This window comes from Pseudonaja textilis, chromosome 1 (assembly GCF_049901715.1).
Source record: "Pseudonaja textilis isolate UNSWEBS1 chromosome 1, rPseTex1.2, whole genome shotgun sequence".
Classification (NCBI taxonomy): Eukaryota; Metazoa; Chordata; class Lepidosauria; order Squamata; family Elapidae; genus Pseudonaja; species Pseudonaja textilis.
This window is the reverse complement of record NC_141990.1, coordinates 198143653-198169622: the sequence shown is the minus strand read 5'-3', so window position 1 is coordinate 198169622 and position 25970 is coordinate 198143653. Positions and strand designations below refer to the sequence as shown.

Below are 25970 nucleotides of genomic sequence, written 5' to 3'. Positions count from 1 at the left end.
TGAATGGCTGCCCTCTTTCTCTATTTGCAAATGCAGCCTATTCTCAGACAAACACAGATGTTGTATCTACAGATCATGCAATTGCATGCTAATTGATTCATGGAATCATTCTTCAGTGTCGGACCATTTATTTTATACGGAAAGACTATGAAGTGTGTGCAACTGAATACAGAATTCTGTTTTCCACATAATTTTGACACACTGAACTAATCTGGGAATTATCCAAAACTTCTTGTGGTCAAACATTTGCATGGTGGATTGAATATTTTCATAGTGATGTGTTTCGTAATTAATATGAAACGCAACCGTCTATTATGGTCCGATGGGCAACATGCCTGGCCATACTAACCTTGCTGGAATACAAATCCCAACAAATTTCTATCACTGATTGTTCAGGCTGGAAAGCAACATGTGGAGGCCCACAAATTTACCATCATTTGTCTGAGTATGTTTTGCTGTAAGCAGTGTCTTACTTTATGAATACATGAAATGTATTTAACTTAAAATAATTCATTGTAGTTTCTCTTGATGCATTCCACTGCTTTCAATTAAGTAACAACTGGATTAATCAGAATTAGTCTATATATTAAGGAATATTTTTTAGCAGAGGATGCACATAGAAGGAACAGTGTATAATTTTTACACAGAAATGATGAGAACATGACACTTAACTCTTGTCTTCAAACTACACATTACCTTCATTTTTAATGGCTTAATGCAATGCTTAAGAGCTTGGTTGTCTGAACTGAATACATATATAATCATTATGAAGATAACACCTTGGATTGAAACAGTATAACTGAAAGGTTCTTGGTTGAGAAAGACTGTTAAATCTAAGACTAAAGCATCATGAAATTGGGATAGGGTGAGGGAAAGATAATTGTGTGTATCTGTATTATCAACTGTGTGAAGTTTGAGTTCTGATCCAACCAAGGCTTCCTGAAAAGGAACCAAGCAGGCTTTCACCAGATATTTGGTGGTTTGGAATTTTGTAGACTTCATGCCCTTCATTCACGCTTAGACAATAAAAGAGAACATAAGCACTTGACAAAAGAGTAAAAGCAGTCAGGAAGTAAACAGCTACGGTATCAGAACTGAATCATGCAGCATTCTCCTCATCCCAAACCGAAGTTGATTTCTAAAATGCATCTTATTTAGAGTCCATGATAATTATTCTCTTTTTGAGGTGAGCTCATCTTTCTACTACTCTATTTTCAACGAAGGTCAACCATTGGTTTCTAGCTAAATGGAAATCAAATAAGCATAAGAACTGTAACCAAATCTATTAGATCCACTATGCAATCTTGTTTTAACCTTTAGGAAAGATCATAAACTTCTTCAACTTGGGGTCCTCCTATACCCCTACAATAATTCTTACACGTTAGAATGTGTAAGTGTATTCACCAATGGGGAAGGCAAATGTGAAATGAATCACATTTAGGGAAAGTCGCACAATTGTTTTGGATTCTAAAGCAAACAATAACTTAATATTGCTAAGTATTTCGGCCACACAACATAGCCTGGGAAGGCAGTAAGCCTCGATATTGGGCAATAGTTTTGTTTGTGCTTAGGAATTCTGATAAATGAGTTCACATCTGTAGTCATCTTTTTAAAAAGCTGAATTCATTCCCTGTGTACAAAAATCCATACTTATTAGCGGTAGCAAAAGGGCCAAACTGATGTGGCTGCTACTTATTTATGACAGATCTGCTGCCACAGAAATATTTCATCATAGCCCAGCACAGGCAGCGATTTGAAGTCAAATAATTAGAACTCCAAAGACAGGAAGAAATGAGAAGCAAAAGAAAACTAGAGCAACAAAGAAAACTGAAGTCAGTTTTACAGAGGAGGAATAATTCATTTGAACAGTTGGAGCCCAAACTGCAATCTATGGATGTTTTAGTATTTCATGTTATTTAATCCTGCAGCTATCATGAATTCTGTTTTTTTTTTTCCTTTAGTGCAAAATGTTTCTATCTCTACGTGATGGTTTAAAGCAATGCACTGTTTTCTCTACAGATGTATTAGCAATGGGGGGAAAATCAATTGCTTAATATCTTAAATCCAAAATCTATTTTCTACAGATAGGGGAGGAAGTTGGGGATTTTGGATCGCTTTACTTTCTGTAGTTATCATTATCATTACATTTCTTCTTATGAAGATAGTCCTTGTCTAAGTGGTATATTTTTTGTAAGAGCTGCTTCACTGTGGTATACAAATGACGACACTGCAACGAAAACATAAATGCAGGCAGAATTATAAAACGTGATGAGCATGTGTGCAAACGAAGCGATTTCTCTCTTGGTGACAAGAATCCAGGGTATGTACCACGCATTATAGTTATGATCAGGGATGGGATTCAAATTTTTTTAACAACCGGTTCTGTGGGCGTGACTTAGTTGGTGGTCATGGCTTGGTGGTCCTGTGACTGGCTGAATGGTGGCCAACTCAATATCACTCACATTGAGGCACGCATCTCCTCGCCTGGCCTCTCATGACTGTAGGGATGCTGCAACAGTCGTAAGTGTGAAAAAGGGTCATAAGTCACTTTTTTCAGTGCCATTGTAACTTTGAATGGTCACTCCACACAAGCAAAGTACCAGCAAAGGAGGGGGAAAAAACTCCAGAGAGGTTCCTGAGACAGGAAGTCCGTCCTGCCAAGAATGTAATAAGGGTTAACGGAGAGGCAGTTTCTGTAAGCAACACCAGAATGTTTCCTTCCTGCCTTCCTTACAGGATTAGGCCAGTAATTTCTTCTAACAACCTCTTCTCCAAACTGCTTAAAATGTTAACAACCAGTTCTAGTGAATAGGTGCGAACCTGTAGAATCCCACCCCTGGTTATTAAATATTGCATTCCAAAAAGCTGCATCAGAGTTGAAGCACAGTACCAGCCTGATACTCTTTAAAGCAGCCACATCTTTTCCTGCATTTGAAAGCAACTGCAGAGAGCAGCTGAGCAAAGACATGGCTGTTTTCATGAATACTGCCAGAAACCAGACAGGTCAGGAGAGATGGAAATTTTGCTCTCATCTTTTTTCAGCCCTGTCTTAAAATTCCCTCTGCCTCTCTCCTTATCCTTTAAGAAGAAAGCAAAAAGTGGTCTTGAATAGGGAAGCCAGATTCTCACCTTGCCACTTGCAATCTCAGTTATTAAAAACCTAGTCTATTTTCAGAGCTCTGTTCTTCACTGAGGAGAAAGGGAAGGGCTACTTTTTTCCCCTGTGGGAGAACATTCCTTTGAGAATGTTGATGAGTAGGACCAGAGCAGAAATGAAAGGGAAAATGTCCTTTCTCTCTCTCCAATAGCCAACTTTTCCACCTGTTGCCCATTGGCAGAGCCTGCTAAGAGTCTACTAGTTTTGGCAATTAACATGTAGTGGGTGTGAGAAACTTCAAGGCAATGCAGAGTGTCATGCTGCATCCACAACAAATTTAAGTTGCTTTATTAGCTTTCTTTTGTTAAAGACAAACACTAAAAAAATCCACGCATAATGTGTGTGTGTGCATGTGTGTGCACAATAACTTGTGGAGTGTTCCTTTATTTCATAACCTATGGACAAAGGCTTGCTTCAGTCTCATTCACAGAACTTCTATAAGAGACCCAGAGTGTGGATAATATTCATACAACACCATATTCCACTTACAAACCAGCCAACTACATTTTAACTTAGTGTAAAGTTTAAGTGTACTTTATAAACTCGGCTCAGCTTATTTGTTGCAATTAAGTAAATTATGAATCAATTTTACATGGATAAGTATGTCATGAGAGTACAACTGCGTGCTGACAGTTTTGCTCTGCTCGCCGCTCATAAGCAGCAAATGAATAGGAAATAAGAGTGTATCACTCTTTATTGTATTCTCCATTCCTAAACAACGTCCTTAGAAATATACAGTATATGCCAGTTGAAGATTATAAGCCTGACTTGTGATCTTGAGCATACATATTCAAAAGCCATACTGAGAACAATGATACACAATCCCCAGCTAAGTATGTTCAGGATTGTGACCCTAACTTATAATGACCAGATCCTAAGAAACCCACTTGGGCTCTTTGATCACTTTGCTTCCTGTGAACACCTTTCATCTCTGGCAATGGCCTCTCCAATATTTTACCACAACCACATCAAGTCATCTCCCTCATCAATTGTTTAAGCAATTTAGCCCAGATCTAATATTGTTATATTTCTTTATGTCAGAAATCAGAGTCCCCGAAGATCAATGTTATTATACCAGCTGTCAGGAAAAAAAAAATCAAACTTTATTAGGTCACATTCTGAAAACTCAAATAATCTGGGTGATTCAAAATCTATACAACAAATTATTCTAAATTTGGCTAGAGAAAGTTAGAAATTGAATTCCTATCCATCCTTAGATGGCAGCAAGTCCTAGTGAAGCCTTTTGTCTGAGTAGATATTAAGATTTACACTACAAAATTCAGTTGTGTAACACCCATTCATTCTGTTCCTTCCCCTTAAGAAACTATTGCTGATATCTGTATCTCTGACAATTAAACGGCTGGCTCCAGTTGTTATCTACTGCATTGATCCAAATTTATAAACGCAATAGTATAAGCCAATTTATAACAATGATTACAAACCTACATTTTGAAAACTACAACAACCACAGGTTAGGATGCTATATTGAAAAATTTAAACCCATGTTCAGATAAACTGAGAGCTTATACTACTACACAACTCCTATGAGATGCAAACCATTCTATGTAAACCAAATTCAGGGTAAAGGATCCAGGTGACTATTGCAAATCCTTCTATTCTTGAAATCCTTCTATTCCTAATTTCATCCAAATGCAACTGCAAACAAAAAGTAAAGACTGTTTGGGGACCGACAGAAAGGACGTATTGAGAGAGATAGCAATAGCACTTAGACCTTTTTGGGGGGTAACCACCATGTAAAAAAAGATGTTGAGACTCTAGAAAGAATGTGGAGAAGAACAAAGATGATTAAGGGACTGGAGGCAAAAACATATAAACAACGGTTGCTGGAACTGGGTATGCCTAGTTTAATGAAAAGAAGGAATAAGAGTAACCTGATAGCAGTGTTGCAATATCTCAGAGGCTGCCACAAAGAAGAGGGGAGTCAATGTAATCTCCAAAGTACCCGAGAGCAGGACAAGAAGCAATGGATGGAAACGAATCAAGGAGAGAAGCAACTTAGAACTAAGGAGAAATTTCCTGACAGTTAGAACAATTAGTCAGTGGAACAAGTTGCCTCTAGAAGTTGTGGGTGTTCCATTGGACGTTTTTAAGAAGAGATTGGACAAACATTTGTCTGAAATGGTATAGGGTTTCTTGTCTGAGCAGAGGGTTGGCCTAGAAGACCTCCAAGGTCCCTTCCAACTCTGTTATTCTGTTACTTACACACCGCCTCATACATAGCGCACCTTCTCTAAGCAGTTTAGAGTCAGGATACTGCCCCCAACAACCTGTGTCCTCGTTTTACTGACCTTGGAAAAATGTAAGGCTGAGTCAACCTTGAGCCGGACTAACTCCTTTTTTGTTCTAAGCATGTCTTTACTCATGCCTTTGAAGGCTGGACGTGCTTCAAAAGGCTTTCTGAACTGCACTGTATATAGGCAGTCCAAACTTACAACTGGTCACTTCAGAGTTACAACGGACCTGAAAAGAAGAACTTACAACTCAGGTTCAAAGTTCCAACAGTTGGGCCCCCTCCAAAGTCATGTGACTTGAGATTTGGGATCTTGGCAAACACCGCCTCACTTAGTCATTTGCAGTATCCCACAGTCACAGGACCACAGCAGGTTTGCTGTTATTGGTTTATTTAACAATAGCAAAAAAAAAAAAGTTGTAAAACTGAGTCAGTCGTGTGACCAACCCATTTTATGACTGTCACAGCATAAAACTGTAATGGGAAGATGCTATGATGTTCTAGGCCAGAACATCAAGCAAATAAGACCAGGATCTTATAAAGCAAATAAGAGCTATGGCGGTGCAGTGGTTAGAACGCAGTACTGCAGGTGACTTCTGCTGACTGCTGACTCCCAGCAATTTGGCAATTTGAATCTCACCAATCTCAAGGTTGACTTGGTCTTCCATCCGTCCGCAGTGACTAAAAGGAGGACCCAGATTGTTGGTGACAACAGGCTGACTTTGTAAACCGTTTAAAAAGAGCTGTAAAGCAGTTTTTAAATCTACGTGCTATTGCTACCTGCGTTTATTTAGATAGCTATCTACATTTATTAGCTACCTACACTTATTACTTTACAAATAAACATAAATAAAAACATGATTAATATTCTTAAAGGATCAAACCTTTTTTCTACTGTTTATCTTTGAAAGAAATTAGACTTCCTTCTGACATGAAATAGGAGCGAGCTTCTTTCACTAACAAAGTATAAGGTAAAAATAAACATTCTCCTGAATTCAGCTTGAGTCTTTCTGACTATATAAAGACTTCCATGCAGATTTCTGGGCAGGATTCCAGAATTAGCTAGCCACTTTCCTCTTCTGAATTTTTTTTTTTTCAACTTTCCAGAGTAGCTAACACATCTTGATTTTACAGTTGGTTTCCTGTCCAACTACCAACCATCCAAGGTGAGCAAGATCCTACCACCTGCCATGGATACAGTACTTGTCTCCCAATGTTCTCAATCTTGAATAAGATGTTTCTGTGCTTGCCTGAGGTATACATGCAAAACTGCTCAATAAAAAATCATGACAGGTGGGAAATATTAATTAGTACCTATCTCCACAAATTGTCCTTCCATCCAAGACTAATTTGGAATCTGAAAAATCTTCAAATTACAGTTTGACTTCCTTCAAAATCCTCATTTCATTCATTAAATTACAGCATAGCAGCATTGGGTCAGGCATCAAACTTGAGCAACCTAGATTCTATAAGGCATACTGCAGTAAAAATTTCCGTACTAGTCTTGAGTCATTCCAACCTATTCATCTTACAATGTGAGGGTCTTTAGTCACAGATATTCTTCCTACAAACAACAAAAACCCAATTTCAATACACGTCTTGGTGTTTTTATACATGAAAACCCAGCTGAGCAATTTGGTTGCTTTGTTTAGATTTCTACCAACCCAGAATTGTTTACAACCTCTTAACTCATACATTTTAAGTGAGACACACACACATATATAATGCATTGTCCAATTCCTTTTTAAAAGTTCTTACCAGCCCATTTTCGCAGAATACCACCCCAGTGATGGAGGCCTCAACTTTGAACGTAATATTCACTAAACGGGAGTTATATATTCTTCTGCATTATTATTAATGCAGCATGAGCAGTATAATTTAATTTCTGCCCTAAAACATTCTCTTTAAGAAAAAAAAGGGGGGAGAAAAAGAAGATTCATATACAAAACTACAATTAATATTCCCTTGAACAGGTCACAATTTTGGCTTAATAGAAATGCAAGCAGGCTGCTCTTTGCTGGCAAATAACTTCTCAGAATCTTAAAAGGCTTAAAACAAGCTTTTTTAAAGTAAGGGAGATTATGGAATCGTTATCAGTTTGAAATCATCTTGGAAAGCTCTTTAAAAACACCCATCCCCACAAAGGCATGTTTTACAAGGACAAAAATCCCAGTGCAGTGAGGGATAACGTGGTCTTCTCCCACACCAATTCAACAGACCTCTCCCTACTCTCATCACTGCTCTCCCAATCCAGAATGTACACATCAATTCTAAGCATAAATAATCTATTTCACGCAATGACCCTAGCATTATCCCATCATCGGCCCTGTCCAGCAAGTGCTCTTGACACTCTGCTGGCAATAGCACGAGCTATGCAAATGTTAAAGCCTCTCTGGAAGAAGCACGAACTTTAGGCAACAAAGTGCCGCTCCTTCCGCATCCAGGAGAAGGAAATTATTATCTTGGCCAAAGCAGACTATTTTTAGTCCATGCACAAACCAGCAGGTATCGGCTGAGTGTTTAAAGTGAATCGTGTAGAAATTTTGTACCACATCTGGTTTTATTTTTTTTTCCTTGTTCAACATATTTTGTGTTGCAGGGTTTTTTTCACAGCAATTTTTCATTCATTCACACAACAGTCTTGAATGAGAAGTTTCTGTGCCTGCTACACCTTGAACGGGGGAAATGAGCCTGACAAGAAGGGGTTATAGTCCATCTGCAGAGCTAAGGATGAGCAATCCAGAAATCCGGGTGCACTCAATTCAAGACCAGAAATTTTACCCACTGAGCTTGGCTACTTCACTTAAAAATATTTCTAGTATATCTCTGCTGTGCCAGTCATTCTTCCAAAAAAATTCTTGCCTTCTTTTGAAAAAAGTTACAAATGTGTTAACAAACCTTAGCTTATAGTTTTAAAAAAATAATGCATTGATAGGGAAGTTTGGGAAAATATACATTATGGAAAAAAATACCTGCCCGATGCAGAAATGCCAGTATAAAATCAATAAATCAAACAGCAAGTTTTAAAAGTCAAAAGATATTTTGTTAACTGACTTTGAATTTCAACTTTCCTATTAGAAAAAAATGTAAAAATAACAAATATTGGTGGTTGAATCACTCTCAAAATGCAGTACTCTGCAGCTGTATTCCAAAGAGCATTAGAGCAACAGGGACGTTTGCAAAATACATGAGAACTTGTCCATTTCCAGATGGATCTTATCAGTGCTGATCTGAAATGTCCCTATTGATACATCATTGCATTTTTATGCCTTTGCGATAAACCTTACATAACACATTCCTTTAATGTGGAACAGAATGTACCCTATTGTGTCGATCTAAGCACTTTTCTCTTTGTCCAGAGAAAACATTGACCACTAAGGACTTTTTTAAACTTGTAGAGGTAAAGATTTTGACTAAGGCAGTATTATACTTTATAGTCCTCAATTATCTTATTCCAATCTCCATTCAAGTGCCTTCCAACTAGCACAGGCTTTCAGATAACTGGCAATCAATTCTGGCCAAATATAAATGCCTATCCTGGCTTAAGAGAGCAGGTTATCAACATTGCATAAAATGACAAGACCAGGGAAGCATCCTGTTTTTGTGATGTTACAGGATTGCATTACACCAACCACTTGTGCTGTTTCTTTGTTCAAGAAAAGCAAATGGATCTACACTGATTATTTGGCTAGGTAGAAGAAAAAAAAAGGAGGGGGGAATCAGGTCAGGAAAACAACAGTCTGCTTAAACAAAGCAGAGAGGGTACTAGCATTATGTGCACCATTCCCATATTCCTTTAGGTGTTGATCATAGTGGCCCAAAGGCGACAATGTTTTTCCAAATTAGAAACCCCCGGGATGCATTCCCCTAGCCTGCCTTGAGGATCTGGGGTGCAGAGTCTGTCAACCAAATGCTTTCCACCCCTGATTTTTTTTTTTCCTTCAGGGATGCTGAATGAAGAATTACATAACCTGGGATTAGTTTAGGTGCCTGCAGATCAGATGCACTGCCATCATCCCACCAAGAAAGAGCCCAGCTCTTGGATATCCTTTTCCTTCTGCTTACTTTGTTATTGCTGAAGAAAGGGGGGGCACCAAAAGACCGAAAGGGAAGGAAGGAGGGAAGGAAGAGGGGAAGGAGGGAAGGAAGGAAGGAAGGAAGGAGGCAAGGAAAGAAGGAATGAGGCAAGGAAGGAAGGAAGGAAGGAAGGACGGAAGGAAGGAGGCAAGGAAGGAAGGAAGGAAGGAGGCAAGGAAGGAAGGAAGGAAGGAGGCAAGGAAGGATGGAAGGAGGCAAGGAAGGAAGGAAGGAGGCAAGGAAGGAAGGAAGGAAGGAGGCAAGGAAGGAAGGAAGGAGGCAAGGAAGGAAGGAAGGAGGTAAGGAAGGAAGGAAGGAGGCAAGGAAGGAAGGAAGGAAGGAAGGAAGGAAGGAAAGAAGGAAGCAGGGAAGGAAGGAAGGAAGGAGGCAAGGAAGGAAGGAAGGAGGCAAGGGAGGAAGGAAGGAAGGAGGCAAGGAAGGAAGGAAGGAGGTAAGGAAGGATGGAAGGAGGCAAGGAAGGAAGGAAGGAGGTAAGGAAGGAAGGAAGGAGGCAAGGAAGGAAGGAAGGAGGCAAGGAAAGAAGGAAGCAGGAAGGAAGGAAGGAAGGAGGCAAGGAAGGAAGGAAGGAGGCAAGGGAGGAAGGAAGGAAGGAGGCAAGGAAGGAAGGAAGGAGGTAAGGAAGGATGGAAGGAGGAAGGAAGGAAGGAAGGAGGTAAGGAAGGAAGGAAGGAGGCAAGGAAGGAAGGAAGGAAGGAGGCAAGGAAGGAAGGAAGGAAGGAAGGAGGCAAGGAAGGAAGCAGGGAAGGAAGGAAGGAAGGAGGCAAGGAAGGAAGGAAGGAGGCAAGGGAGGAGGCAAGGAAAGAAGGAAGAAAGGAAGGAAGGACTTACCGCCTCAGAGTCTTCAAATCCATGCAGGTACAAATTGTCATACATGGAGGTCTGATAATCCAAAGAGCCCCTTTTTCAAGGCAAAAAAAAAAAAAAAAAGGAAACCCCCCGTCCCCGGGCCACAGACACCACTGGGATTGCCAAGGCGGCGGGGGAAAGGCCCAGTCCGACTCAGTGCTCAGGCTGCCTGCCTTGTTCAGTTGTCGGGCTGCGCGGCTTCCCCCCACCCACCCCCCGGGCCGCGCCGCTGTTTCATGCCCATCCTCGAAGGAGAGAGGTCATCCCGAGAGGCAGCCCAGCAACGCTGGCATTTTATCTGCCTCTCGTGCTTTCCCTTTCCCTGTCTCTCTCTCTCTCTCTCGGAGTCCGAGCAGCAAAGCAACCGAAGGCTGATGACAACAGAGGCAAGGAGACGAACGCCTGATTGGCTCGGTGGCTGCGCCTCGTCAACTTGCAGACGTTGGGCTCCGTGCGAGGGGCGATGCTATAAACACGAGGACGGGCTCTTCCAAATAGGCATCTCTTTTTCTTTTTCTTTTTCTCTCTCTCGCTCTCCCCTTCCCTCCTTCCTCCCCGCCCGGCCCTTCAGGGATTTCTTTTGCCCGCGGGAGGGGTGGGGTGGGGGGGCTCAGAATCGTTATAACGAGGCATCGTCGTTAATAAGGAAGCGAGGCTGACAGAGGATCACTGGCTGGCTTTAACGAAGCACTCTGGGCTGATTTTTTTTCCCCAGGAGGAAAAGATTGAATGATCACTTATCATAGTTGAGGAGGGGAAAAAAGAGTTCATTTGTATGCTGGATTTGCTATCCAGCTTCTTTTGAATCATCTAAACAATTTTTTTTTAAAAAAAAAACTTCCCCACAGGATGCAAAATATATTTTGGCCAAAATATATTTCAACCAACAACAGAAGAATGCAAGGAAGCCAACATTCAATTAACAAGATCCTCCACGGCCATTGTCCTAGTTGGCATAGCATGCTTAGCTAGCAATCTTAAATTTAATTCGCCAGGATTTATAAACACGATGCCTGTGATGGGTAGGGAGGTTAGGCCTAGGCTCGTAAGAACCGGAGTTCAAGTCCATTTTTAGCCATGGAAACTCCCTGGGTGGTTTTGCACCAAGTCGCAATCTCAGCCCAACTTATTTCAAAGTTTTTGATGGGAGGATTAAATAAAGAGAGATTCCCTTAGAAGCTGCCTTCTGCTTTTCGAAGGGAACAGGCAGAATACAAATCTAAATAAATACATAAAAAGTAAACTAGCCGGCATTTATGGACTCTCCTAATCAGAAGACAGCAATTCTATTGTCTTTCCTGATGGAAAAAAAAATACACAACAGCCAGAAAAGTAAGGCATCATCTTCTGAACTCATAGAATTCTGCCAATAAGATAGGCAAGACTACCCTAAAATTATTAGCTAGAAGCAGCCTAGGAATCAGCAAGTATTGCTTATGATAATGATATGTGATAAAGAACTGCTGTGAAGTCATACCAAAAAAAGTCATGATTTATAAATTAGCTTCATCTGTCTAATACAAACTGCAAAGTGGATATATATTTTGTCAAGGTGCCACCTAATCCAGCAAACATGCTTGCTTGGATAGAAGTTTGACTGCTTAAAGTGGAGGCATATTTTCACATTTTATTAATGAGAGACCTCTAAATATAGAAGCTGAAAAGACCTTGAAAGGATTGTGGTACTGTGTTTGCTCACTTGTTGGAAAAATAGCTGCAGTTGGTAAGCTCACTTGCAAGCATGCTAGAAAGATAGGGTACATCTTAGTGTAATCTAATCTTATTTTAACAATTAAAGGGCCCCAGTAAGGGTGTGCCCTTGTTCTCTTGCTGTTTTTAATTTGCATTTCAACAAGAAAGAACCCTGTCATGAGTTGCATTTATAAACAAGCTAGAACACTGCCATGCTCCTGCATTATCAGAGGTTAAGATGCCCATTTTTCCTTATAAGGATTATGCAGTATTGTATTCAGTAAATAAAGCAAGCAGAGCTGAGGCATACCTTTCAAATAACCTCTTTGTTATTAACAATAGTTAATAAGAACTATTACAATAAATCAAAGATTTCAGTCCTTTTCAAAAAATGTCACATAAGACAGATGGGTCTTGGATGAAGATCCATTAAAAAAAGTGGGGACATTTAAGTACTTTGATATCATATTTCAAGTTTCTTTATCTTGATCAGGTCACAAGCTTTTTTTTTTCCTTTACAGAATATAGTGTGTAGTGACATCACTATTTTTAATTTTAATTCGTCTCCCCCTCTGCAGCACCCCAACAGAACAAACTGTTGTAATCTTACTGCATTCAGACCTGTCATTTTAAAAAAAGCCTGATACAACTTCTGCTTGGGGAATGATACATAAAATATATTGATTTTGTCAATTTTAGCTTGTAAAAAAATCTGTTGCACCCAAATCTGTGTAATCAGCAACATTTACACCTAAAACTGATCTTAAGGGAATGTCTGACTTTTGAATTTATCAACTAAGGGTTTTTTTTTAATCCTGGATGTTGGCCTATAAACGATCTGTTGCACCCAAATTTGTATTATCAGCAACATTTACATTTAAAACTGATCTTAAGGCAATGGCTGACTTTTGAATTTATCAACTAGGGGGTTTCTTTTTAGTTTTGGAGGAAAGTTCTACAATAAAACTAATGTAGTTGTACTGTTGCTTCTGCACTATTCCTTCAAGTTACATCCAATTTTGTATGCATTAAAATACAGTTAATACATACCGTAAATGTATTAGTCATAATACTGCTATTATTTTTAAATTCACATTAAATGTTCTAAATTCTGAATTTTTATGCCTGCAATTATATGAATTAAGCATTTGGTGGTGGTGGCAGATTTTAGGTCCTGTGTATTATTAAGAAACTTAAAAACTTATAAAATATGGGGGAAATTTTAGCCCATATGTTCCTTCCCTAGCATTCTATGTTACTCAGCATGTCACTCCGCTCCTAATCTATCTTCCTATGTCTAGCATTGATTGTAATTCATGTTGATGGGTGTAACCACCCACTTAAATCCTCAGATCCACTGAAAATTAGACAAGCCCGAATACAACCTAATCTAAAGCAATCTCAGAGTTTCCTGCAGTGACAAGACATCTGGGGAATTTTCCATTAAAAGATGTGATCACCTAAGCATCTGCAGGTAGTAGGATCAGTTGAAAATTACAATTCTTTTTAACCTGCCATTCCTCTCTTTTCCTTTCCATTTCATCACTGTACATATCTCTCTGCAAACAACAGTATGTTTGAAAAGATCTCTATTTGCATTTCTGCTCTATGTTTTTAGTGGGTCCTCGCTATTAACATTTAATTCTTTAATTCTTGGACTCCATTTTTGTCTCCCTTATGGAAGCAAGTCTAGACATGGAACAAAACTGAAGGACTAAAACAACCATATAAATAACTAGCTATAACACATAAATCTAAGCAAAAAAACAAAACAAAACAAATGGCAGTAAGATATACATCCCCTCAGAACAGATGAACCACTGATCACCCATCAGCTTCTCAAATTCCAAATAGGAATAACTTTCCTCGACAGGCCTCAAAAACAGCTGGGACTGAACTCAAACATGTCTCGAGGACACAAAGTTGAGAAAAACTAGCTAAACAATGGAAAAACAATGACATTCCCAGAGTGGAAGAATAGATTGTGAACACATTAAAATTGTACTTATTTATATTTCATTTTTCTAAACCTTCCATCTCCTTCAAAGAGGGACTCTTAAAAATTTGCAGAAATGGCGAAGCTGACCTAGCTTGAGGGAGGCGGGGGACGACACGACACCAACCCAAATCTTTTTTTTTTTTTTGATGACTGCAAACCCTATATAGCCCTTTTGCTGAAAAAAGAAAACAATATGATGATGTATGGTTTGAACTTCTTTGGAATTAAATGAAGGGACTTGTATAGTATCTAATATATCTAATACAAGATTATAATTATCTTTTGAAGAAAAGGTCTGAAGTCATATTTTGTAACTTTTGTTTCTTTCTTGAACTTCTTGCTTAATATTTCATTCCTTTTCTTTAGATTTCTCTTTTAGTTTATGTAAAATTATTAATAGATGTATTTTTTTAAAAAAAGAGAGAGAAATGCTGACCAATACCCATTGTCATATATGCAAACTCCTTCCAGTGTTCTCCTGTGGACCCCCAAGCTTTTAAAGCAGACCTGAGGTGACCAGATACCATTGGATGCAATCCAATGATTGAGTTTGCCTGTCATTCTAATTTGGAAGCATCTGCCTCTTTTTTTTTTCTTTTTTGCTGGGAGCTGCAGTTTTATCATTTTTTTTTCCTCAATATCTTCAGGGAATGAATGGGTATGGTCAACTTTTGGGCTTAATACATTTATTTTGGATGTTTAATTTTTGGCCTAAAATGTCATCTGAGTATTGTACAGCACGCTTCTCCCTAATAAGCAAATCATTTACTCTGTAAATCAGGTCAATGTAGCAGGAGAGTTTAAAGTTACTCCTACCTACAGCAATCCGGAGATATAAAACAATGAATCACTAAGAGAAATAAAACGAACGTCATTCTCCTCTGAGTAATTCTGTTCCATATCAGATCAACTATCACACTCACAGGCATCTTTAGCAAACACAGTGAAATTACTTAGCAAGAAATGTATAGTTAAATACTGAAAATGGATTTCAGCATCCTTCCATCAAAGAGAAATTAATCTGAATTGCATGAAATGTACACAAACTCTCCAAGCGGCTGATTATTAGCTATTTCCTAATGATAGATGTGAGAAAAGATGCAAGGAAAAATGATGAAATTATGCTATTTACCACAAAAGAAGTAAATCTGAATATAGGATAATTCCTCTCCAAAGAAAGAATAGGTAAGGGGGGAAAAAGTCTCAATAATGATGGAAATCCAGTATAAATCAGTTTCCACATCTTGTTAATCTAGGCTACTCCATTCTCCACATTTCTCTTTCTTGAACAGGTATATGTATTATGTGTATATGTGAACAGTTTTACTGAGCTGAACTTTGAGAAAGTCTAAAACAGGCATCAAGGGGGGGAGGGGCTTGGAAAAGAGATTACACAGTTTCAAGGAAGTGTGAAAAAAAATAGACTTATATACTGCTTCATACTGCTTTACAGCCCTTTCTAAGTGTTTTACAGAATCAGCATATTGTTCTGACCCAGGCTTCGTCAAACATAATTAATCACAAACTTGTTTTAAAGGCAAGACCTATTTTATTGCAAAGCTGGGAATTGTTTTCATTCCCAGCCATCTTAAACAGTTCCCCAAGATAAGCACACACCTTTCAGTTATGTGGAATGCTGCCAAAAACAGAAGTATCCAATTAACTATAAAAGAAACCAACCAAAGTACAAGAAAAAAACCAAAGTACACAGAGCTTCAAAGAGGACTCGGAACCGATCAAACTACTTTGCTTCCTGCAAAGGTTTCACCATTTAGGTCTGACTTTTATTCCTTATGGGAGGGGCAATCACCCCCCAGCCTTACTCCCGAGTCACCTTTTTTGTTTCAGCTGCTCTCTTCCAGCAGCTCTGTGCACACACGCACTTGGAACAGGCTCCCTTGGGTCCTCTGCTTCACTGCTGCCAGCCTCCAAAGGCTTCAAAGGCAGCACCCCACTCCCAGATGGTCCTGGCCCCATCCCTGCATCAGACCCAGGCCTCTTGTCCGAGTCCTCTCCAGACTTCCTGACTGGTCCCCTTTCTTCCTCGCTGTCCGATTCCGCGGCTGGCTGCACCGGCTGCCGACAAACCACAACACATATTGCCCCCAACAATCTGGGTCCTCATTTTACCAACCTCAGAAGGATAGAAGAGTGAATCAACCTTGAGCCAATCAGGATGGGCAGAGTTAGCCTGCAATACTGCATTCTAACCACTGCACCACTACAGCAGTAATATCACCTTGATTTTCTTTAATATATGATGGGTCAGAGAGAAACTGAAATACTTCCAGGATTCTGTTATACTACCCTGTAACAATAAAGAGCCTTCTTGGAATCCCTGCCATGTCTGGCTCTTAACCTGCCCTACTTGGCTGATATAAATCATATTATTTTGAGTTTCCTTCTCATACTTCCTTCTATCATGGGACTATGAATTCTTTGTCAAAGTCCCCCTTCAACTTGCTCCTTTCTTCCCCTGTTCATATCTCTGTCAAAGTCAACTCTAAATCCCTTTACGGTGTGTATACATACTTACCAAGAACCACTCTCTAAAATACAGCAGAACCAGGAGAGAAAAAATTAACATGTAAGTTATCAGAAATTCCTTTCCCACAGTTTGTTGAATTGCAATGAATTAAAAAATTGCCCAATTAAATAAAAGGAATACAAAGAAATGCAATATTCATATTAAAAAATACATGTTTGCAACAGCTTTCAAAAGTTTGTGTAGAGTATGACATTCATCGCAATAGACTCCTGCCATTACTCAGCGAATACAAAAGGAATTACATTAATTGGCATTCAGATGGCACTTGTAATAATAGGTATTAAAGACTGAACGGTCTGAGGGAGTTATATTTTCTCAAGCCAAGTCATAAATGTAAGCTAATTTTTATCCTTATAGAAAACGGATTTCTCCCTTTTTCCAGTTTCTCCTTGATTATTTCCAAGAAATTACAGCCATTGTAGCTACGGAGGCTATTTTGGGAGGTACGTTATGTACCTCAGGACCAAGTTAGACTTCCTAGTGATATGTTAAAATGCTTGTGCAAATTGATTGCAACAGTATCCCATTATCTTTTTGAGAAACACCCTCATAGGGCTCAAGCAACCATTAATTTATTCCGTTTGTAAAAGGCGGTGTTAATTCAACTAACCCAAAGTGTTGTATTTAAATGTAAAAAAACAAAAAAGAAAGATTTAACATCCTTGATTACTATTTTGTAAGGCTTAGTTTATATCCCTTCTAGAGTCTGGCAATGAAAATTTACCGGGGATTTTAGTCTGATACTGCTGGGTGTAACTTTTGATTATGTTTTAACATCACTGCAGCAACCGACTGCAGTGTTCTCTTGTCCACTGGTTTCAGCTTTGATGTCCGACTAAGCATAATCTCTGTAAGGGGTCTTTGAGGGGGTTTGTTTTGGTGAAGCAGCAAGGGAAGATTACAGCCTTTTGTTCAAGGCCTAGGCAAGGCTGAGAGAAGCATTCCAGATTAGAAAGACATTTTATTTGCCCCTAAATAGGAAAATTCCAGCCCTCTTTCCCAGCAACTTAAAATGGATTGGTGCACTAGGGAAGGCAGAGAACCTATATTTCCCATTAATTTCTTCCAGTTTGTAAGGCTCTTTAATGAGATAGCTTGAATGTTTCGAGGTACAGAATTTTTGTAATTGTTTCCATGCTCCTCTGCCTCTCTAGGGACATAAACAAAAGGCCAAGAAAATACAAACAGGCAAGTTTAAGGCATTGCATGTACAGAAGACAATGAAAAAAATGAGTACAGAAGGGATGAAAGGATATCATCTCACAGGATTGGCATCCACCTTTTCTATTTATAGTATTCCAGGCAAAATTGACTCAAGGCCCTGTCACAGGGAAACTGGCATATGAGCAGAGGTGATATTCAGCAGGTTCTGACCAGTTCTGGAGAACCGGTAGCGGAAGTTTTGAATAGTTTGGAGAATCAGGCAAATCCCACCTCTGACTGGAGATTTTACAGTATCCTTCCCCTGCTATGCCCGCCAAGCCACGCCCACAGAACCGGTACTAAAAAAAAATTGAATCCCACCACTGCATATGAGCCTCCTGATTTTGCTCCCCATAACTATTTATGCAAAAGAAGCAGTTTTAAGCAATAATAACGCTAACGTGATTGTTATCATGAGAGACACAGAATAAGAAAATGCACATCGGGATAAAGAGCCTGCTTTAAAAGGAACGGGGTGCGCCACCCCTAGGAAGCTATGCTGTAGCTCAGATGGCAAATTTGAAAAAAGGCTTTCTCACTTATCTTTCATTTCTCTTATCTCCTCAGCTGGTATTTTGATCTAGTCTAGTGTTTATTGTCATTATAACCATGCACTTAAACCAGCAGTCCTCAACTTTTGTGGTTTGGCCTGGCTTTGGGAGGGGTGTGTGGAGAGAGGAACTGGCCTGTGGCACACCTCCCTTACGTAAGGTGCAACTGCCTGCCGGCCCACCATTCGTGCAGCCCAATTCCAAATAGGCCACAGTCTCGGTAGTGCGCCACAATCCAGAGGTTGGGGGACTCTTGACTTAAACCACGTTTACTTCAGAATCATTTTAATGCAAAATTCAAACTAACCTTTAATCTGCCTTCTCCCCCCCAACCCTCGTATTCATGAGATGATGAGAGAGATTTTGCTGTTTTTCTTTTCTGAAGATATCTAAATTATTTGACTGGAGGGAGGGGGAGAAGGAGGAATGGGATAGGAACATTCCTGAAGAAATAAGTGCCTGTTATCCCCATTGCCCAGAAAGTTGAGGTGAGGGACAAGTTTCATGTATGAGGAAGTCCTACCTTTCCTAGTTTACTTCTAGCAACATCTGTCAGCCTGGCTAAATCAGCCACATGACAATCTGATGCGAGTTAAACTCCCTTTCTGTGAATTGCTATATTAACTTCCTTCCCAAAACTTGAAAATGAATTCTTTTAAAAGGGTATTTAAGAAATACTTAATGGTACCTACCTGCAGACTTCAGAAGCCAAATAGCATAGTTCTACATGTTACAGTGCCTTTTCTAAAAAGGTCTGCTATGTTTGACGAATACACAAAAGGTAGCAGGCTCAATGCCTTTGATTGATAGCAAAGCCTTTCCACCCGCTTTCTTTCTGCCTACTGAGACTCTTCCCTTACCGGCTGGGTCTTCCAGTCTGTTCATTATTTGTGCAGGCTGTGGGTGGCAAGCATACGTAGGCTGCATGAGAATGGGAGAAGGCTGGAGACAAGGGTATTGAGAATTGGCATGATTATCAGCTAAGTTAATTTCCATTCTTATTATACGGAAATCCATTTTAAGCAGTCAAAGCTTAATGGGGGGAAAAACTTTGAATCTTAAAGCTAAGAAGAGTAAAGCCCATTCTCTTTGGCCCTCATTAGCTGCCATCCTTAGTCGCTGCCTTGCTCTGTCTCTAATAAGTAGGACTTGCTTTCTCATAAATTCTGGTTCAATCTCACCTGGCATAAACTTTGACCCTCAGAATGAAACGTGAAGAACAATCTTAGGAGACGGGATGAAGAACTGCAGATTAGGATACAGTCAGATAGGAAGCAGCTGATCCTACATGGGTACGGCAAACACCCAGAGGTGGTATTCAGCAGGTTCTGATTAGTTCTGGAGAACCAGTAGCAGAAATTTTGAGTAATTCAGAGAACTGGCAAATACCACCCCTGACTGGCCCGGCCCCCATCTATTCTCTGCCTCCCGAGTCCCAGCTGACTGGCTGGGTCTTCTTTTGATGCCCTGCACAGGAGAACGGAGCTGGAAAGCAGGTTAGTGGGGTGGGGAGGGAATGGGGATTTTGCGGTATCCTTCCCCTGCCACGCCCACAGAACTGGTAGTAAAAAAAAATTGAATCCCACCACTACAAACACCTCAGAAGTTTTTCGGACTGTAAAGACAAGGCAGGGGGGGGCGGGGAGAGAGATGTATTTTCAGATTAGTTTTTGTTATTATATATAAAGGGCCGTTTTGTTATTCTATACAGTATAAAGGGCCGCCCATCCAACCGACAAAATTCTGGACGGCAAGAGGTTTTTTTTTTAAAAGGATTACAGTACTCATTTTGCTCCATAACTCAACACTGGGAATCCTATTATGTGGAAAGTGAAAGCGAAACCTGGAAAAATCCCAGGTTCGAAGTTATTAGGAGGTGAAAGAGGATGCGGTACTAGACAGAAAAGAGAAACTTCCTGCTTTCTCAGTGCTTTTAGCTGCTCTTTCAGGGCCATTTCCTTTTACTCTTCCAAGCTCAACCAGGGAGGCTTTGCATGCCACGTGATACACGCTACAAACAGATACCAAGTAGAGAGCAGCTGAGACTTATCCCAACACTGGTGACAGGTGTAGCTAGCTAATATAGGATCGTGGGATGGATTACATCCTTCATACAGCTCCTGCTATTGTCGTTTTCCTTTGGCTCCAATACTATCCACAAGTGCCTTCTGAAGCAACTATCTCAAATTGTAGATTGCCAGAAGAGGTACAGATTACTGACAGATGTCTGTATACAGGTAGTCCTTGACTAATAACAGTCTGTTTAGTGACCGTTAAAGTTATAATACCACTGAAAAAAGGGACTTATGACTGTTTTTCACATGTATGACCATCGTAAGCAGTCATGTGAACAGAATTCAGATGCTTGACAACCGGTTCATATTTATGACGGCTGCGGTTTCCTGGGATCAGATGATCACCAGCAAAGTCAAGGGACAAGCCAGATTTACTTAACAACTGTGTTATTCAACTGCACCGGCTCACTTAACAACTGCGGTATGAAAGGTCATAACATAACATGGTCAAAACGCACTTAACAAATGTCTCACTTAGCCACATAAATGTTGGGCTCCATTGTGGTCATAAGTTGAGGACTACCTATACTTCTCTAGAGGACTGTTGGAATATGGATGAAAGTTGTCCGTCTCACTAAATGGCAAACCGCTCAGTCTTGTTTTTCCTTCTGAAAGAGGATACTGTATTCCATTCCATAAGGAAGCAGCTTTGGCCTGAACATGCAGTTGATCCTACTGGCTGGAGAAATTGTTCAACGCTAAAGGATTTCCCCTCAGAATAGACTCAAGGAGCCCAAACAAATCAATTACGGGGTTAGAAATGTGGTTTGAAACTCGGGTGGCCCCCTCCAGATACTCATTTGAGTTGCCACTGTGAATAGTACAAGATCTCTGGGCATTTATAGATTTTGTAAATGTAAAGCCATTGAACCAATATCCTTCCTTAGGGAAAAAAAAATATTTACACCTTTGTATAAATTGCTTGCAAATCTAACCACATGGAAATTGTACGGTATTGCTGGTTGCAATTCAATGGGCCAATCAAAGGTTTTCTATTGATTTCTCCAGATACGCTCAGGCTCAATTCATTTGTACTTGGCCACGGCTCTTCGGCTTCGACTGACTTTTTCTGTAGATTGGGTGGAATGCTGGCATTGGATTTGTGATTCAATCTATGTGATCATGTAAACCAACAAAATGAAAAAAAAAATCTAAAGGGAATGTTTTGGGCTAATCAAATGCGATTTAGTGTAGATATAAGGGCTCTCTGCACCTAAAGTCCTATCAATCATTTTTCATCAGAATGTTGAAAATGCTGGGTATATCGGCTTTCCAAAGTGGACTAAAATTCCTAGAATGAAAGGCAACAATCCATCTGGAGGGCATAAAAGTGAAGAAGATTGGATCAGATTACACCTTTCAGTAGATTGGTTACCCATAATTAGATATTTCTCTCAGAGTCAGAACACACACTTAGAGAAAGGTCCAGATTCAATTTATGTCATCATCAAGCAGACAAAGACAAATACTGAGCAAAACTGTGATCTAGTTAGTTATAAATTGGTACATATATCTTTATTTCGATTTTAAGATGACAGAATTTTCAGGCGTTTTATGGTAGATAGAGGAATTGTAGCCACATTTAATTTGTTTTAATTCATTTTGGTTTAAGCTTGGGGGGGGACACAAATTGGACACACAACCCTATATATTTACAATGTGGTTTATATTGTTATACGATACAATACCCCACACACAGGCGGTGCGGGAGAGGGAGAAATCCTCCAAAATTCTGGGAATTGCAATTTTGGCAAAGTCATGAGACAGCTATTTGAGTTGTTTAGCATTAATTGATTTTTTTTTTTTAATAAAAATGCAATTCCCGAGATTTTCTGGAACAGAGGACCAAATCAAGCCTATGGACAGAGATGATACACAAAGCTCAAATAGCCTAAAGAGAGATCGAACGACTGCAGTGAGCATCTAATTCATTAGACCAAATTTCATTAAAATTCCAGTTAATGTATTTCCTATATAGATGAATAGCCCAGCTAGAAATTGAAGAAAAAATAATGCTAAGCAAGCCACATCTACTGCACAGAGATGCTGCAGAGGAAAGCACAAGTTTGCAAGTAGTCCTTGACTTACAACGATTTGCTTCGTGACCATTCAAAATTACAATGGCACTCAAAAAAGGAACTTGTGAATGTTTTTCAAACTTCCAACGGTAGCAGCATCTCCTTGGTCACGTAATCAAAATTAAGACGCTTGGCAACTACCATGTATTTATGACTGTTGCAATATCCCGGTGTTGTGTAATAATCTTTTTCAAATCTTCTGACAAGCCAACTCAATCGGGAAGTCAGATTCTTAAGTGAATCTGCAGTGACTCACTTAACAACTATGGCAAGAGAGGTCGTAAAATGGGGCAAAACTCAATAATTGTCTTGCTTAGCAACAAAAATGTTGGGCTCAATGCTGGTCGTATGTCAAGGACTACTTGTAATAATTCATGGGAAAGGGTTATGCAAAGTTGGGAGATATTTCATACTAATTTGGAATGCAACCTGTCCAAGGCAAAGATCAAGATTTATTCCACTGGGAGGAATGGGGTTTGTGCCAAGGGACCTCTCTCAGGTACAGTGTTGGCCAAATAGATGGATTGTTATCAAAAGCAAAATGGAGCATCTCAAGTGACATTCTGGGCCTGCAATCCCACACTAGAGATTTTTCGTGTGTACCTTAAAAGGAAAGGAAATGAAGCGCTTCTGTTCCTTTACCTTTACAACAGAGAAATTCAGCCAAACACCACTTCAGCAGCTAACTCTGGATTTAAAAAATGAAAATATAATCCAGAAGGAGCAAAAACATTTGTAGTAACAGTGTCTGCATCAGTCATAAAACTCTAGAATTATATATCTTTACTAGACTGTCTCAGGGTTACATGACAGCATGTTACATTCCTGAGCGCTTTTCAAAAGCTAGGACGGGAAGAGATCAAAAATTGGCTACTTAAATGGAGCACAACATTGTCAAATCTTTTCTTTGTTTGTTTTCTGTTTCACTCTATTCCTTTCTTTGTTAGTTTCATTAAATGCTTTGAGCGCTATGAGATTAAGCCTCAGTCCGGAAAACCATTTAAAAGGGGTTTTAAATTTAAAGGTGTTTTAGGAGGAAGGATAAACTAGGGCAGGGGTGTCCAACCTTGGCAGCTTTAAGACTTGTGGACTTCAACTCCCAGAATTCCTCAGCCAGCTTGTGGACTTCAACTCCCAGAATTCCTCAGCCAGTTTTGCTGGCTGAGGAATTCTGGGAGTTGAAGTCCACAAGTCTTAAAGCTGCCAAGGTTGGACACCCCTGGACTAGGGTCAAAAGGAAAAAAAAAGCTATGTAATGGAATGTATATACAGCCAGTTCTTGTAAAGCAGGGGTGTCAAACTCACGTCATCATGGTGGCATCACATGACATATTGGGACTTTTCCCCCTTTGGCTAAACCGGGTGTGGGAGTGGCCAGCGCACGATGCATCCGGCCCGCGGGCCAGGAGTTTGACAGGAGTCTGTTGTAAAGCATGGTAGTTGTGTTCCTAAAAATGCCAGTGCTGTGCAAAATTGGGCAAAATGAATAACAGGGCTTATGGAAAAAAAATAGGCTTACAGCACTCACGAATGAAAACACATTTGTAACAAAAAAAATTACCAAACTCAATAAACAATTCCCCTCAAATACTTACACATTCGGGAAAGATGTTTCTTCAAAGTTTTCAGCTTTTTTATGATATCTTCATACATTGTTAATGCTTTCACTTTTATCATGAGTAAAAAACTGATTTCATCTACAGTAAGCATAGAGTTACCTGCCATTTTTTTGTTGGTGTAAAATTGAAATTCTGAAAAATGGTGCATCAGTGAATGCACTTTCTGCTCTACAGACATAGTTTCCCTAATTATCAATTGTGTATTGGGCGCTTTGTGTTGTATAAGCATGTGCTATATGAGAACTGACTGGCTATATCTCGGTTGTATTGTTATATTTCAAATTTGGAAAATATTAAGAGCTGGTGATAAAATACATCTTTCCCTCATTTTACCTAATATTGCCCATTTTAAATACCTTGCCATTTGTTGGGATCAACTAGGTAGAAACTTTACACAAAGCTACAGTATTGTGATCAGTCATTGTCACAATAATTTTGATAAGGGCCAACCAAGGAATAAAACTTGCTTGAAAACAGGGGCAGAGGGCAGACAAGGCCAACCTAATTAAAGGATTGTTTGCTGCTTTAAAGTAACACCTCCGCCATGTGGCTTAAAAGTAGAACTACAACTGAAGATCCATTCAAAGATATTTTCCCAGAACTAAATGGGAAGAAAAATAGAAAGAATGACAATCTCTCACAAAAAAGGACTTGTTGAAAAATAGGGATTTGCAATATTAAAAAGGACTTTTAATGGGCAAAGTTCTTTATGATATGTAGGATTTTTTTTTGTCTTTATAATTACACTTAAAATGTTTGCAAAAGTTTCCAAGAACAAATGCAGAAGCAAAACCCATGCAGTATGTACATTTTCATCCAAGGAAGACCTGGGAATAAGAAGGCATTTAATAGGTCACTAAAAATGTTAATGTGAGAGGCTTTATAAATTTCAGAAGGGTGAGAACTGCAGAGTGAAGGACTAGATACTTGCATAACACATATTGGGGGTGGCGGTGGGGGTGAAGCAAGAGTCTTGCCTTTCCTGGCATAGCCAATGTGGCTGGATTTTCTTTTGGAATAATAGAAGAAGCCTGCTATCAGCAATAGGCACTTAGGCAGAATTCAGCTGTGAGTTGTAATGATGCAGTTGGTTCTGAAGGTAAAATTATAACACAAAAATAAAATGCAGTCGTGAACATCATCACAATAGGAGGCACAATCAACTATAGTAGGGAAAAATGTTATTTCTTTTCCCTCTTGGACTTTGAGAGTTCTCTGTTTCAGAATTTTCTTTTTAATTAAAAACTTGGTGTTGAAGGTCTTTCAAGTAAAATGTCAGATCCATTTAGCTAGATTAAAACTGTTTTCTTACTAGTGACTTATAATGTCTTCTTAAATCATCCAATCATCATTGTGTCAAGGTAACAGCCGTGGGGACAGGCTTTACATCACTTCAACAACGACCGGATGATGCTGTGAATATATCTTAAGCTACCGGTAGATTAGACACTCTGAAATTCATGTTATTCACCGTTAGACAACTTCTACAGATTATGGTTATAATGTCTTAACAGTTATTTTTCTTCCAAGGAAAGAATTGGATTAACCCCAAATTTCTACCAATAGTTTAAATGAAGTAAATAAAATAAATAAAAAACAGCTAACCATTAGCTGACCAAACTACCAAATCAATGAGTCTTTTTCTTTCTAGCTTTGCAATCTAAGTTGCTCTGAAAGCATTCTGGTCTACTTAGACAAAGCATTTTACCTTTTAGAAGCAATAAGGCAGAGCAAAGACGCATTCCTAGATACTGCAATGTCCAGGAACAGTAAGCGGGGTCTGCTAGTTACTAGAATTGGGGCGGTATTATCTTAGGTTTTGCAGGCCATTACATACATTTTAGGGCAGTCAA

General features: G+C 39.4%; 1 protein-coding gene across 3 annotated transcripts in view; it reads right to left on the bottom strand.

The window, feature by feature from the left end:
• CACNB4 (calcium voltage-gated channel auxiliary subunit beta 4) overlaps window positions 1-25970 on the bottom strand; it is a 126844-nt gene that overhangs the window by 62073 nt on the left and 38801 nt on the right. Inside the window, exon 1 of one of the 3 annotated variants that reach the window (XM_026697225.2) lies at window positions 10335-10863. The exons of the other annotated variants lie outside the window; for them this stretch is intronic. Within the exon in view, the coding sequence (XP_026553010.1) occupies window positions 10335-10379 (45 nt within the window). The 5' untranslated portion in view covers window positions 10380-10863. Of the gene's footprint in view, window positions 1-10334; window positions 10864-25970 lie in introns of those variants that run through there. 3 annotated transcript variants of the gene reach the window in all.